This window comes from Megalops cyprinoides, chromosome 11 (genome assembly GCF_013368585.1).
Source record: "Megalops cyprinoides isolate fMegCyp1 chromosome 11, fMegCyp1.pri, whole genome shotgun sequence".
Taxonomy (NCBI): Eukaryota; Metazoa; Chordata; class Actinopteri; order Elopiformes; family Megalopidae; genus Megalops; species Megalops cyprinoides.
The window spans coordinates 27,034,734-27,048,459 of record NC_050593.1 but is presented as its reverse complement, the minus strand read 5'-3'; the positions used below and the strand labels follow the sequence as shown (position 1 = coordinate 27,048,459).

Sequence of the window (13,726 nt, the reverse complement as noted above, 5' to 3'; positions counted from 1 at the left end):
GCAGGGGTATGATGGCATCACTGCATGTGCAAAACTCTGCTTCTTTCTGACTGCTCACTTTGTGTTTCAACTCACTGCCTCAGTTTTACTGTGCCTCCAAGCTCAACCCCAAATTCAAATGATGGAAACATGCTTGGCCTAAAGCTTTTATTTTATTTTTTTTTCTTGACAGAGATTTTCACAAATAATAAATCACAATGTATGCCAGTGAAATGATTTGAAGCAACAGCTTCATGCAATAACCACACCTACATTGTATAGCAATGATGGCAAGGCTTAATGGCTTTTTATAACTGCAAGTGATTACGTGACCCCTAAACAGCAACACATACACACACACACACACACACACACACACACACGCACACACAGATTTGTTTCCAAAAGGCACCCCAATTAATCTGATCTCAATAAATTATTTGGAAACATATGCAAAAAATGTAATTCTGTAAGTAGAACACATAATTACATGTGTTCTACTTACAGAATCATCTCCTTTATAAAGATCTGTTGACTTCATATTCATCAAAGTCAGAAGTTTACCCATGCATGATTACATACACTTCTGTCGTTGCCTCAGGTAAAATTATATAAAGGATCAATAAGTATGCCAGTACAGCAGAGTGTGATTCACTCAATAAAAATGAATTTTCAGTAAAACAAATAACACTGGATTACCATGAAGAAGGGTTGAGAAAAATAAGACAAAATCTAATGTCCAAATTATAATAACCTAAAGGTAATATCGACTCTTGCAGTTCCCCAATTTACAATAAACATCAAATAAAAAAATGTAATACTGTTGATAAGACACATGCAAGCTACAGAATTGTTTGATGCTCAAACATTTTGCTGGTTTATGTCAGACAGTGCTGTAATGGTGTGCAATGGTGCTTGTCAGGGAATGTAACAGGGCTTTCTGTCCCTTGAATATAGGTCCACAAACTGTATATCTATGCTAGGAGTGTGATTTCATTATTGTAGTGTGTTTGCCAAAAGAATGATCAAACACAGGGAATTCCATGTTCCTGTTCTTTCCCCGGGCCCACACACAGACAGAGCACTACCTGTGCCGTGAGGCAGTGCTAGTCCCTTCTCGCATTGCATTCGGCAAGAATTCCAAATGCACCAAAGACCCACAATGCCTCATGCTCACATGGCAGAAACGTGTCAGTCCCTGATGTGTGACCAAGGAGGAGGTGGAGGTAATGATATCCTCATTAGAAGCTTGTGTGCATAAACCACATTCCCCCTGGTTCATCATATCTCTGTATTCTGCAGAAATTCACTCAAAATAATGACCAAAAAAAAAAAAAAAATACTCAAGACGTTGTTGTAAATGGTCACCTTTGTCTGTATCAAAAACATGGAATGAGCTTTGCAATGGCCTGGAGAGTAATGAGGCTGCTTCAGGCTTCAGTTGGCGTGTGTGTGTGTGTGTTTATGGGTGTTTGTATGCGTATTTGTGTGTTAGTATGTGTGCATACTTTGTCAAATTCTGATTTACACAGATGGCAAACAGGAACGACATGGCCTGCAGGCCAGAAAACATTCTTGAATCAATCATTCCCTGTGAAATAGATACCCAGCAGTTTCTGTGCATCAGTTTTCCCATAATTTAGATAGATGGAAGGTGAGTGTGTGTGTGTGTGTGTGTGTGTGTGTGTGTGTGTGTGTGTGTGTGTGTGTGTGTGTATGTGTGAAACGATGTTTATAATCGTTATATAACATTCAGCACTTAATTAAAGCATATCACATACAGTGAGCAGATGCATAGGATCACACAAAGGCTAGCAATATTTCACTCCACTTACTGCTAACAAATTCCACACTACCAGCACTGCAGCATGATCCAAACCATACTGATTTAAGGAAGCAAATCTGAACAGTAGCAAAAAAATGAACCATGAGCATTTTTTCGGGGCTGGGCATTTTGAAGTGTCCAAATGGTCAATGGTTTTGCAGACAATCATGTTCCTGTTGTTTCAGGTGGTATGCTTTGATATTGACTTTGCACCACATGCTAATGGGGACTGCACCTGTTTGACTTATTGACTATGCAAAATCTGGGTTTTTATGAACATTGATTCATGATCATGCTGGAAATCTATGTGTGGATAGTGACAATGTAGGTGGTGATGACATCAGTCCTTTGATTTTATGGGACTTCAACCCACATGTGAAAAGCTTGAGGAGGGTAAATGTTCATCTGCTGTACGACTCCTGAGCTTCTTATCTTCCACTGAGGAAAAGGCTCTTTTTCACATTCCCATAACAAATGGGAAGTTACCACTTTGTGAGTGAACTGCTCTGTTGTATTGTTTTGTATTGTTGCAAAAGAAAGAGATGCACAAGAGCTGGTTGATATCTACCCCCAGTCCCTCAAAATCCCAATCTGCAATAAAAGACTGTAAGTGCTGTCAACTTTCTTTGGCCATGTCACCTTCAAGCTTCTTTAACTGTCAATAAACAGACATAGTAATTTTTATGGTAGCTGATACCCATGGTAGAAAGCAGGATGAAGTGCACAGGTGGACGAAAGAAATAACGAGTCACAAGTTTAGTCAAATAAATAGTTTGGTCTTAAATTGAAGCCACTGAAGGATGCTCCAAGTCTGGGGGCGAGGGAATGGTGAGAATCACAGGCCTGGTGAGCTTGTGATGGAGTAGGGTAGAGATAAGATTACACTGAAGATGAGATAGGGAGAGGGGAAAGGGAAAAACAGAGAGAGAGACAGGTAGAAAGAGAGGAACATAGAGGGTGTGCGAAGGAGAGGGAAGGAGGGCCCGGGGTGGTCCGTTTGCACTGCGGCATTCTGTGCTCCCAACCCCCACCCCCCCTCACTGGGGAGCCATCACCAGCGCGCCACCTGGCTGGCGTAGTCCTCCGTGGTGGCGGCTGTGGCGGTGGCGTCCTGCTCGCTGCGGCGACGCTTGGACAGGAAGACCCTCTGCTCCCTCATCCAGCGCCGCTCCTCCCGGCGCTTCAGCCGCTCCTCCAGGTGCTCGCGCTGCCGGGTGAACTGGAAGCGCTGCAGGAACAGGTCCTTGGCGTAGTCGTACAGCTGCACGTCCAGGAAGTTGAGCTCCTCGATGCGGCGGCGCACGTCCTCGCCGATGTCCACGTTGGCGGCGCGCGTGCTGTTGATCTGCGTGAAGGCCGAGATGAAGCGCAGGTTGAACGTCCGCTCGAACAGGTACTGCGTCTTGCGCTGGAACTCCGTCAGGCCGTAGAAGGCCATGTTGCGCAGGTTGCCCATGGCGCTGCTCAGCAGGATGTGGTTGCGCTCGCTCTCGTTCATGGACGACAGGTTGTAGCAGCCCACCAGGCTCAGGTCGGCCAGCATGCGCACCTGCCGGTTGTTGGCCAGGTTGGAGGGGCAGGCCATGAACTCCATCAGGGTGACGCCCGACCAGTCGTCCCCGCTGTAGCAGGTGGGCAGCTCGTCCTGCGTGGGCGACCGCCCATCGCACATGTGCAGGGAGGTCTTCCAGGTGGCGCCGCGCTGCACGTGCTTCCACTCGCTCAGGTAGCGAGAGACCGGGTCCCGCAGCATTGTAATGTAGTAGAAGTTCCTGCAGGGGGAGACAAACGCACACAGGCAAACAGGCTGTTGTGAAAAGCTGGACAACAAGGTGAGGTTTTAAAGATCTGTTATTATCAAGAGCAGGAATAATAATGACAGTGAGCTTTGGTCCATAGCCAGATTAATTTTCCATGAGCTGCAAAGCTGACTCTTGACAAATTTTACTTATCATCTCAGAACCGGACAACATGCTAACCTTCAGTATTAAGAAAATCAAGCCTTTACCACATTTTACGATTTTATAAAGTAATCTGGAAGAGAATAAGAATTTCATAGTGAAGCCCGGATGAATAATTTGTTTGAAAGTATGCAGCACACAAAATCAGTGCTATAGGTTGACATACAGACAGGCGCTACAGTACGTCCGCACAAACACGTTTGTTTTCTTTTCTCGAGGGAACTACCTTTGGAACACAAGACATGCTCTTTCCCTCATAAAGCATCTGGGTGCAGCAGGTCTGCTTAGTGTTTTCACTGCACGTCTCACGCTGTCAGTCCACCGCGCTCGGTTGTACTTTTCAAAAGAGAAATGTACTCGGCAGATGCTTTCAGGTTAAATGCAAGCGATTCTGTCCCACACATCACTGCTCCTTTATTCTTTGAAGCCGAGTAAAAAGCCAGAAAAAAATGAATGGAAAATGAAACGGTTTTATTGCACAGGCTGAGCGAGGACACTTGGAGGATAGTGACTGTACCTGAACTGAAGCACAAATCACTGTGTCAGACACGAGAATACAGTACTAAATACATAACAACAGGCAACAACCTGAGACAAGATAAAACAAGTCATGGTCTTGGGAACAGACCATGAACACATTTTGTTTTACTGGGTGAAGTTTTACCCTTACTCAGTTATTTTGTGTTTTTCTTGTTAAAACATCATGCTTGGTGGGGTGTTCTATTTAACCCCAAATTTGAGTAAGGAATGTAAGTTTTTAATGAAGTTGAGGCATGTGGGGGAGGGGTGGCAAGGACAAAAATGTCACAACAAGGAGAGGACTTTTTTTCTGGATAATTGCTGAAAATGGAAAACATTTATAGTGGAAGATTATGTTGAAAAAAAATGTTTATGATCGTAACCTCCCCTCACTTCGGTGAGTTTTATTCCTGCAATTTTCCAGCTCCACTTTTTGGAAGACCCTGTAAGTCTTTCTGATCTGTCCCATATTTATGCCAATTGTACAGGGAAGAGCAGGAGGGTGAGAGGTCACTGTGACACACACACACACACACACACACACACACACACACACACACACACACATATGCTGTCCCCCAGTGAGACGGTAATGTCACCCTCTCAGATGTGATTAGCGTCCTGTTGGCTTCATCCATGGTCTGGCCTCTCCCGCCCGTGGTGGGAGGATAGTTAACACTACCACAGAAGCAGTCATAAAGTCCCAATCTATTTCTGTTAAGAATTTAGATGCAAAAGGATCATTTTCACTTCACACGTCCAATAATGAACTCAACGAACTATTTTTGCCAATTCGTTTGTGCGTTTGCAGCAGAGTTCCGCATCGACCATACTGAAACATAATTGCCGTCGACATGCTCTTTCCCTGAAAACATTATGCTAAATGCTAGGGGTTACCAGGGGCTTGTTATGAACATTCTTGAAGGGGCATGACCTAACATAGAGCATCCATATTTAGCACGGCAATGTAGGAAGCATTGGAACTTTCTGTTACAGGCCTGAACCTCCTATGAAAGAAAAGTGGATGAGAGAAACGCGGAGCTGACTATCTGATTATAATAGAATATCTGTGACACTCCCTCATTAGTTGGCCTTTGGGAGTGGACAACACTCCACTGCTGTGTTCTAGATGCAGGCTGACAGCGGTGAGGTCATTTATAAGCAGTGTCAGTGTCAGAGAGCATTAGACCAGGGACAGGAAAGACTGGCCCCGGAGTGCTGGACGTGTGTCTGTTCTTTGTTCCGTCTGAGCTCTTCATTACGTAATTGGATTAATTATTCCGCTAAGTTAATAAAGGTGACCATCTATCGGAGGTACTCAGCATTTCACCGTTGAGACTGAAACACCCACATCAGTTTAGCATAATAGCTGATTCAATGAAGTAATTAATGGCTTGGGTGGAGCCAAACACAGAAACGTGGAACAGGGTTATCTACCCCTGCTGTAGAGTCAAACCTGAGAGCCAAGTGTAACCGGTGGGCTCTATACTGTGTTGTGCGTTAGATGTTACTGGGGTCAGCGAGCGAGCAAGTTTCGAACCGGGGTTCTCACTGCTCGCTGCTAACCACTTACGGCCAGCGTCGTTGCCAGTTGAGCTAAAGGTAATTTGCCCCTAGCCTGTTGGCAACAACGCTGGTTAGCCAAGTCTTGGGGAGTGACGTAGCCGCTGCAACCGCTCGGCTACCTGCTACCCCACAGGCTTTATGCAGCACTCGAACGAGCTATTCAATTCAGCTCTGCCACACAAGGTCCTCCCCTTTTCAGTATCATCTGTCCGCACAGGTTTGTGAGTAAAACTACAGTCACGATTTAATAACTTCTGCAGCACTGCTCATACACAGCCAACAGAAGAGCTGGCTGTAATTGCTTTGTGCTAACATTTTTTTGTTTAATTGCAGAGAAATCCATATTTGCTTGTAAAGTATGTATGATTGACTAATCTAAATGCAGTTGGAAGGGGAAAAACACCCTGGCTTGTATAACTGAAATGTCTCATGGTTAATGAAAAGACCAATCAAACTTTATTGATTTAATTAAGCCCATGTAGAGAATCTCATTTCTGAGCACTTGTCTTGTTGTAAAGCAGTGCTTCTTGTGATTCACTGTGGTAATCTCTGCCTCAGTCGCACTAATGTCTGTAGTCAATACTGCTGTATAAAATTGCCTAATTGAGCTTTTTCTAAACTTGGCCACAATGAATCCCACAGTACAAGTGGAAGTGAGTTAAATTTGGGCTTAAATAAAAATGCCTTGGACAACATACTGCATACTACAAGTTTAGTTTTAACAAACCTCCCCAGAATCCTTGAAAATCCATGTAAATATGTTTATCCTCAAAAATCATGAAATTCATATTAAATGGTCAGAAAATGTTATGAAAAGTCACCCAGATTCCTTTTTGCTGACAAACTGGCTAGTTAGCTGGCTTGGTGAGTACTGTATCATTGCATGTCCTTTCAAATGATCAGAAATCGTCCTTTTAAACTATCACAGCTCTCTCTAGTCATGTCCACATAATGCCATCTCAGCTGATTCCTTTCTTAAGAACCTAAAATAAAATAACATTCCTTTGTTAAGAATGTAAAATAGAACCTGACTCATTGTTCAGAAACACCTAGAGAGTCTCTTGCTCTGGATAGATGTCAGTTGACTGAGGTCTGAGAGCTTCATGACATAAATAAAGGTCATTAATAAGAACTTAACAGCCCTCAGAGTCGCATAGTCTGAATTCCTTTGTGTGAATCTTTGTAATCAACTCATCTCAGGATTTTCAGTAACAATAAGCCCCCCCCCACCCCCACTCCCCACTCCTCGCAGTGGCTGGGTGCCTACAGGGATCCATTTGGGCCAACGTCACCTCCGAGAGCCCACTAGCTCCTCATTGACCATAATTAACCTTAATGACACACCTCCAGCTGTCTGCCTGCAAGAGCAATTACATGCCACTGAAAGGAAAACTATGGGTTTTCCCCAGCACAAGCTTTCCCTTTTTAAGCAGGCTGCAGACCTACACTTCACTGTTCAATGACTGCAGGTACATCGCCTGCTACTTCAAAGCATGACTTGTGGCTGTCCAAGGTGCTTCACAATTTCTGTGCTTCTGGAAGACATGAATTTCACATGAATTCAAACATATCCCAAGGGATATGTGAGAGCTCACTACACAGAAAAAGGCACTGTCCAGATATTGTAACTGAATGTAAGTGTTTGTGCAGTACTTTTATCCCATGGGGTGGCAGTAGTTAAAACATATGGGGATTCCAAGCAGTTCAGTTGGCAAGGTATTGGTATCAAATGCAGGCTCTGCCCAACAGGCCAGGTTTGAAACCAGTTGTGTCATTTGCTGATATTGACCTGGATCTCACAGCAGCAAACAAATTGCCTTTAGATAGAAGGGTTATATAAGGGTGGATAGCAAGGGTCAGCAAGGGTTCCCTCATCTCACTGCTCTCAGGCATGTTGCAATTCGGCAGGCACCTGCAAGCTGACGTCAGTGGAGTCGTGCATATTGTCCAATGAGAATACACTTCCCTGTGATGTATCATATGGCTTGGAAAGCGGAAAATATCTATTGACTGCATGCAGGTGCGTCAGGGGATTGTATTTGTACTCCTTCAGCCCTCTTGCAGAGGTTGTCAAGGTGAAGTGAGCCTAATGAAGTTGTATAAAGGGGAAAGAGCATTAATGTGGTGATTTTTCTAAACAGAAATATCATCTTAAAAACAAACACAAAACCCTTTGGTAGCACCAGTAACTTCTTACTCATCACAGTGTCTAAATCTAGCTCGAGATCAAAATAGTAAACAGTGAAACTGTTGAACCTTATCTAATTTGTAGCTGTTAAGCTATTTAGGGAGGTCCCTCCATTTTTCATATTCTTTAGTTTTATTTTAAGCACACATGATTGGTGCATTGACTTATGTTCCATTTTGTTCTGAATGCCATACCCCTGGCACCTAGTAGATATTGATGAATTGCTTTAAGGGCTAAGCATGAATTATTTTGGAGCATGTAGGAGAACTATGAAGCACACACCATCCCCTGCATGTGTTTTAAGATGACCCTGCTAGCAGGGTACTTACTACAGATCTCCTCATTTAAAATCAAGCTCTATAAATGGATGATATGTAAACTATGTAATTCAGCCCCAGATGAGAGTGTCTGCCAAGCAAATAATGTAATATTTACGCCAATGAAAAGCAAACAACAGCCACAACAGGTCATTACATGGATCATAGCAAGAGAATGCAGGAAAGCGAGCAATGAAGGTTGATGGCAAAGTGTATTTTTCACTACTTTACATGGAGCCCAAGGAGACAACAATACAAAAAACATTGCTAACAAAATGCTTTTACCGCCTAACATCAAAAACAAGTCAGCACAAGTGTGTTTGGTACTGACAACCCCATCTACTGCTGAGGCATTAACACCACTTCTTGTGCATTGCCTTTGGACTGTAGATGTGACATTGTTTGTGTGAAATTTTCTTGTTCATGTCTTGAGTAATGAGAAATGAGCTGCACCAATTTGATTTTGAAGAACCTAACAGCCCTTTAAGAGTTCAGCCCTCTCCTGTAAAATCACACTGGTGGCTGTATCACACTAATGTGGATTATTATTTCTTTTCTTCTGTCTCCATAGTGATATTTTGAATTTGGCAAATGCAGAACAACCTTCTCTAGCCTTATGAAATGTTCCTTTTATAACCTGAGTCCCAGATGGGGGCAACACCATTGTATGCTTCAGCAGGACAGCTAACCTAAATTGCCTCTTTAGATATCCACCTTTATCAATGTGTAACATATAAAAAAGTTTTGTAAGTCACCCTAAAAGGGCTTCCGCTAAGTCAAAAACGAATCTCTGCTCTTGATCCTTATAAAAGCAGCGTGACTTCAGAAAATTGATACAAAGAGTTTTATTAAGTTAATTCAGTATTAGTATCACATCCAATCAGGTATGACATTAATTATTTGATTGTGTTTTACATATTATCTATAGACATAGACATATTATCTATGGTGGAGCTTTTACTCAAATTATTGAGGTTAGGTACCTTGCTCAAGGGTACAACAGCAGTGGTTCTCCAGAGAACTGAACCTGAATCCTCTCAGTTACAAGCACCATTAATTAACCCCCTACACGAATAATAGAATTAGAAGTTCTCCACGGTCAAAACAAGATTAAAACGCTCTGCAGTGACTTCTGCTGTGTGGAGAATACATTTACTCCTACATTGGAGAATTACTGATTGATTCATGCATCAACACAGGTGTCTGTGAAAATTGATTGCACTTTATTTCAACGGACTGTTAATGTTGGTTGAAAATATTTGACAATCCTATTAAAACTAATTTATTTAATATGACTTATAGTTTGAAACACTCAGGAGCTGATTCAGACTTGAGACTTAAGTAATACATAAGTAATCAAGCCCCACGGAAGCGCTAGTGTAGTCAGTTACTACAAACCACATTCAGACACGGGCTATCTAAGCTCTTGGTCCGGGCCATGTAGTTTCAGCTGGTGCTGGGGTACCCACAGATGTCATCATAAAATTCCCTCAAACTTAATTTTAAATTGACCATTTTTCATATAAAGAATTCAACAATATGTTTGAATATGGTAATCACTGTGGCTGGCTTGCTCTTGCTGTTTTATTGATCTAAGTGACCCGATGAACTAAGTAAGAAAAAAGCAACTTTTGACTAAGCACAATGTGGTTTTCTCCCTTTTTAAAACAGAAATATTTGATATTGACATTTTAAATTTGTATCATCTTATGCTGAAGTATTGAAAAGGTTCATCTGGGTTCCCAGGCAATTTACATTTATTCACAACATCCAACTTTGTACTACCCATTTTAATAGATGTACAGGGGTGTAAGTTGAGTCTGAATGCGAAAAATGGACAAAACATTTAAGTGAGGTTAATTAGTGGATACTAACATTTTCATGTCTGGTTGCTGTAAACATTAAAATATTCTAAACAATTTCTCAATATAATTCTCAATATAATTTTGAAAGTTATAGCACAACACATTTGAAATTTCTAGTTTTTTTTTTTTATCATTTTATTCTATGACATTGCAGTTGCTTGAGATGAACTTACATAGATGAACTTACATAGCTTTACATTTTTTATGTTATTCTCCTGGATATTCACTGAGATATTTTTGGATAAATACCTATAACAGCAGTGCCCCACAGGTGAACTGAACTTGCTACCGAACTGGCAGGTTATAAGACCCGTTTCCATACCACACTTCCTTGCTCATCATCTACTCACAAACTACTACACAAAATAAGTTTTATTGAATCAACAACCAACTAATCAAGAGTGTTCTAATTCTGTAAATGGGCCTGAAAAATAAACTGAAACCAGAAAAAGAATGAAAAAAAGATCAGCAGAGGAATGTTGAACAGCATTTTTTGGTGTCTTACATTTAGAACATAAGTTCTAAGAACACTATTTTTCTCTCTGTTACAGTGAGTTTATTGGTGACATTAATTCAGTAGTTTATCATCTGTCGGGAATAAACTGAAGGGCCTTATGAAGTGTGAAAGGCCTTTTAAAGTATGTATATGGTATGCCAGTCATGACACTAAGAGTGAGTGAGTCACACAAGAGTGAAGAGAATAGCATGTTACAGGTGTCCTCTTATTAAAGTGTTTATATAAAGCATACATAAAAAAATTGCAGAACTGGTCAAATTACTGTCTGGCGCATTCAATTCATAGTGGGTTAAAAAGGTGGGTTAAAAAGCATTGCTTCTTGAAATGACTTTGTACTATTTTCAATACCTTTTCAGAGCAGAAGGTTTTCTACATCAATTCAGTAAATGTTTTAAAGTCATTTCTTTTCGAGCCTCCTTCTGAACACACTGAGTTCTGAAAGTGCAGAGAAGGCCTCTGCATAACAGGTATAGCACTCTACTGTTATCAATTCACTGCAACAACTGGAGGTCAGGCTGAAGAGCAAAGGGGATTTCTGCCTCTTCTCTTTCCTTCCTCCACCAGACACCTTCTCAGAGGAGCTGTCAAAAGTGAAAAAAAGACAGCTTTGCTTGTTATATTATTTCTTTTCAGACGATAACATAATAAGTTTTTGATTTCTGATTTGTCCTCAGCTGGCCTTCTGGTTGCCCCTCGAGTCCACAGCACCCACAGCTAAGGTGCACTCAGCTCACCCCTCTGGTCCCATAAGTAGTGGAATGACCTCACAAATCCTATCCAGCATAATTCACCCGTTCACCTCTTCCTAGGTAAACTGAGGACACACCTCTCCCCAAACTCTGAAAACCTTTGAAATTGACCTTTCTTTGCATTGGTACAGCAACATATAATTTTATACGGGCTCACATGAAGCTTTGACTATAGATTTTGTTGAGTTTCAACTAAACGCCTAGCAGGCTGGTATGTATGTTGATTTTTGCTTCAACCTCTTTTTTTTATTATATTAGTCCACCCAGTAATGTACACAGAATGACATTGTTACAGATGCAACAATGAGTAGATTAATTAAATACAATCAGCTTAAAACAATCAACTTCAAAGCCTGGGCTTATCACTTGCCAATAGTTTAACACTCTAGTATTTTAACATTTTAGTGCTGGTACAAATGATTGTTACTAATGCAACTGAAAATTAATGCTGAGAAAGTCCACAGAAATTAAGTGTTTAAGATAACAAGTGAGGAGTTTGAATACACTAAATTAAAATATTTCCAGCCCCATGCACACATTTAAGCAATCTGATATGTTCTGTTTCTGGCTAACTTCCTGCCCTAATTTAACACCTCTACATGACATTGGCAAGAACACATGACACAATCTTTCAGTTCTCTGTGATCCAGTGAAGGATGTACCTTCAGATTCTGGTAAAAACATGAAAATGACCCTCCTCCAATTTCATTTCAATAAGAAAAAAAAAACAATAAGTATACAATAACTTGTTAGTAATGTCCTAAATGTGTTATCAACTGCAATATCAGAGAATTAAGTAAAGATGTTCTGAGGCAGAGAGCTTCAATTTCACATCCAGCCTGCTATGCCTCTAAATATACAAAATCTTATCTTGTGCTCTGTACTGCACTTGCAATGAAATCAATACAAAAAAGGAAAACATGATCTACTGTCAGTTGTTTCAGCATGGCAAGAGAAGGAAAAGAAAAAAATCAATGGTTATTATAGAAACACTCTTTTGTGGTTGTGAGGTTTTGAAAATGCATTGGACTAATGTGGATTACGCTGTGAAATATGATCCACGGGGAAGATTTAATCAGTTACTGCATGGTGCATTATTAATGGAGAGGCCTTTAATTGAAACCAGAAATCAGAAATGAACACTTAATGCATAATTACACTTGTAGTCTCGAATTACACAGAGCTGGAAACAGAGGGGGAAAAAACAGATATGCTACGTGTGTAATGAGTTTTTATTCACAGCGCTTCCTCATTATCAAAGTCATAGCCGCACTTACCAGGTGTGTGCCAGGCTTGCCTCATTCTACCAGTCTTACTATCAGCTCGAGACAACCGTGCATTTAACTGAGATAGGTATGCAGAGACTGCAGGAAGGAGTTACATTACATTGCATTGCATTATTGGCATTTAGCAGACGATCTTATCCAGAGCGACTTACATCAGTTACAGTTTTTTTACAATGTTACCCGTTTATACAGCTGGACATTTACTGAGGCAATTGTGGGTTAAGCACCTTGCCCAAGGACACAGCAGCAGTGTCCCGTCAGGGAATTGAACTGGCAACCTTGATCACGATGCTACACTTCCACCCTGAGTTTACATGTTTCCCCCTTGTCCTGTGCATTATGAGAGATTCCGAATGTGTTCTGGTTGGACCGCGGGGAAAACACCAGCTGCTTCTCATTGCTCAGTGTTTATGCATACACTATCACAGTTTAAAATATGGCTGTTACCAGAAGTGTCATCAGCCCTGACACACTTCTGGTTAATGGGGCTACTTAAACAGTCCACTCTGCCATCTGCAATCAAGTTCCCTCTGTTCAGTGGGGCCTGAATGAGAACCACATTTATCTTTCCATCACTTCCTGGAACAGCTTGTTGTGAAACGAGACTTCTGTGGTTAAAAACCGGAGTTCAGATCTTTTTTTTTACCAAAATCTTTTGCCGTTCAAGAGTAAGAGTAAGTTTAGGATAGAGTACAAATTTGAAATTTGATATAAATTCTAAAAAAAAAAAAAAAAACACTGTCCATGACAGTCCATGTGGAATTGCAAAAAAAAAAAAAAAAAAAATCTAGGTGGGTTGTGCAATGATTTTTATGGACCTCAGACTTCTCAGGGACATCTAGATCCCAAAAACTTCACCTAGTTTTTTTTTTTTAATGACTTTGATTTGAAACGTGATAGTAGGAAAACAAAGTACCAATTATTATAAATACGACAAAGTTCTATTTACATTTT

The 13,726-nt window shown here is 41.1% G+C and overlaps 1 protein-coding gene across 1 annotated transcript in view; it reads right to left on the bottom strand.

Moving 5' to 3' along the window:
• Positions 1-760: 760 nt before the first annotated feature.
• The window catches only part of LOC118786303 (heparan-sulfate 6-O-sulfotransferase 3-B-like), an 86,861-nt gene continuing 73,895 nt past the window's right edge, over positions 761-13,726 (bottom strand). Inside the window, exon 2 of the mRNA XM_036541438.1 lies at positions 761-3,576. Coding sequence (XP_036397331.1) covers positions 2,856-3,576 — 721 coding nt within the window. The 3' untranslated portion in view covers positions 761-2,855. The remainder of the gene's footprint in view (positions 3,577-13,726) is intronic.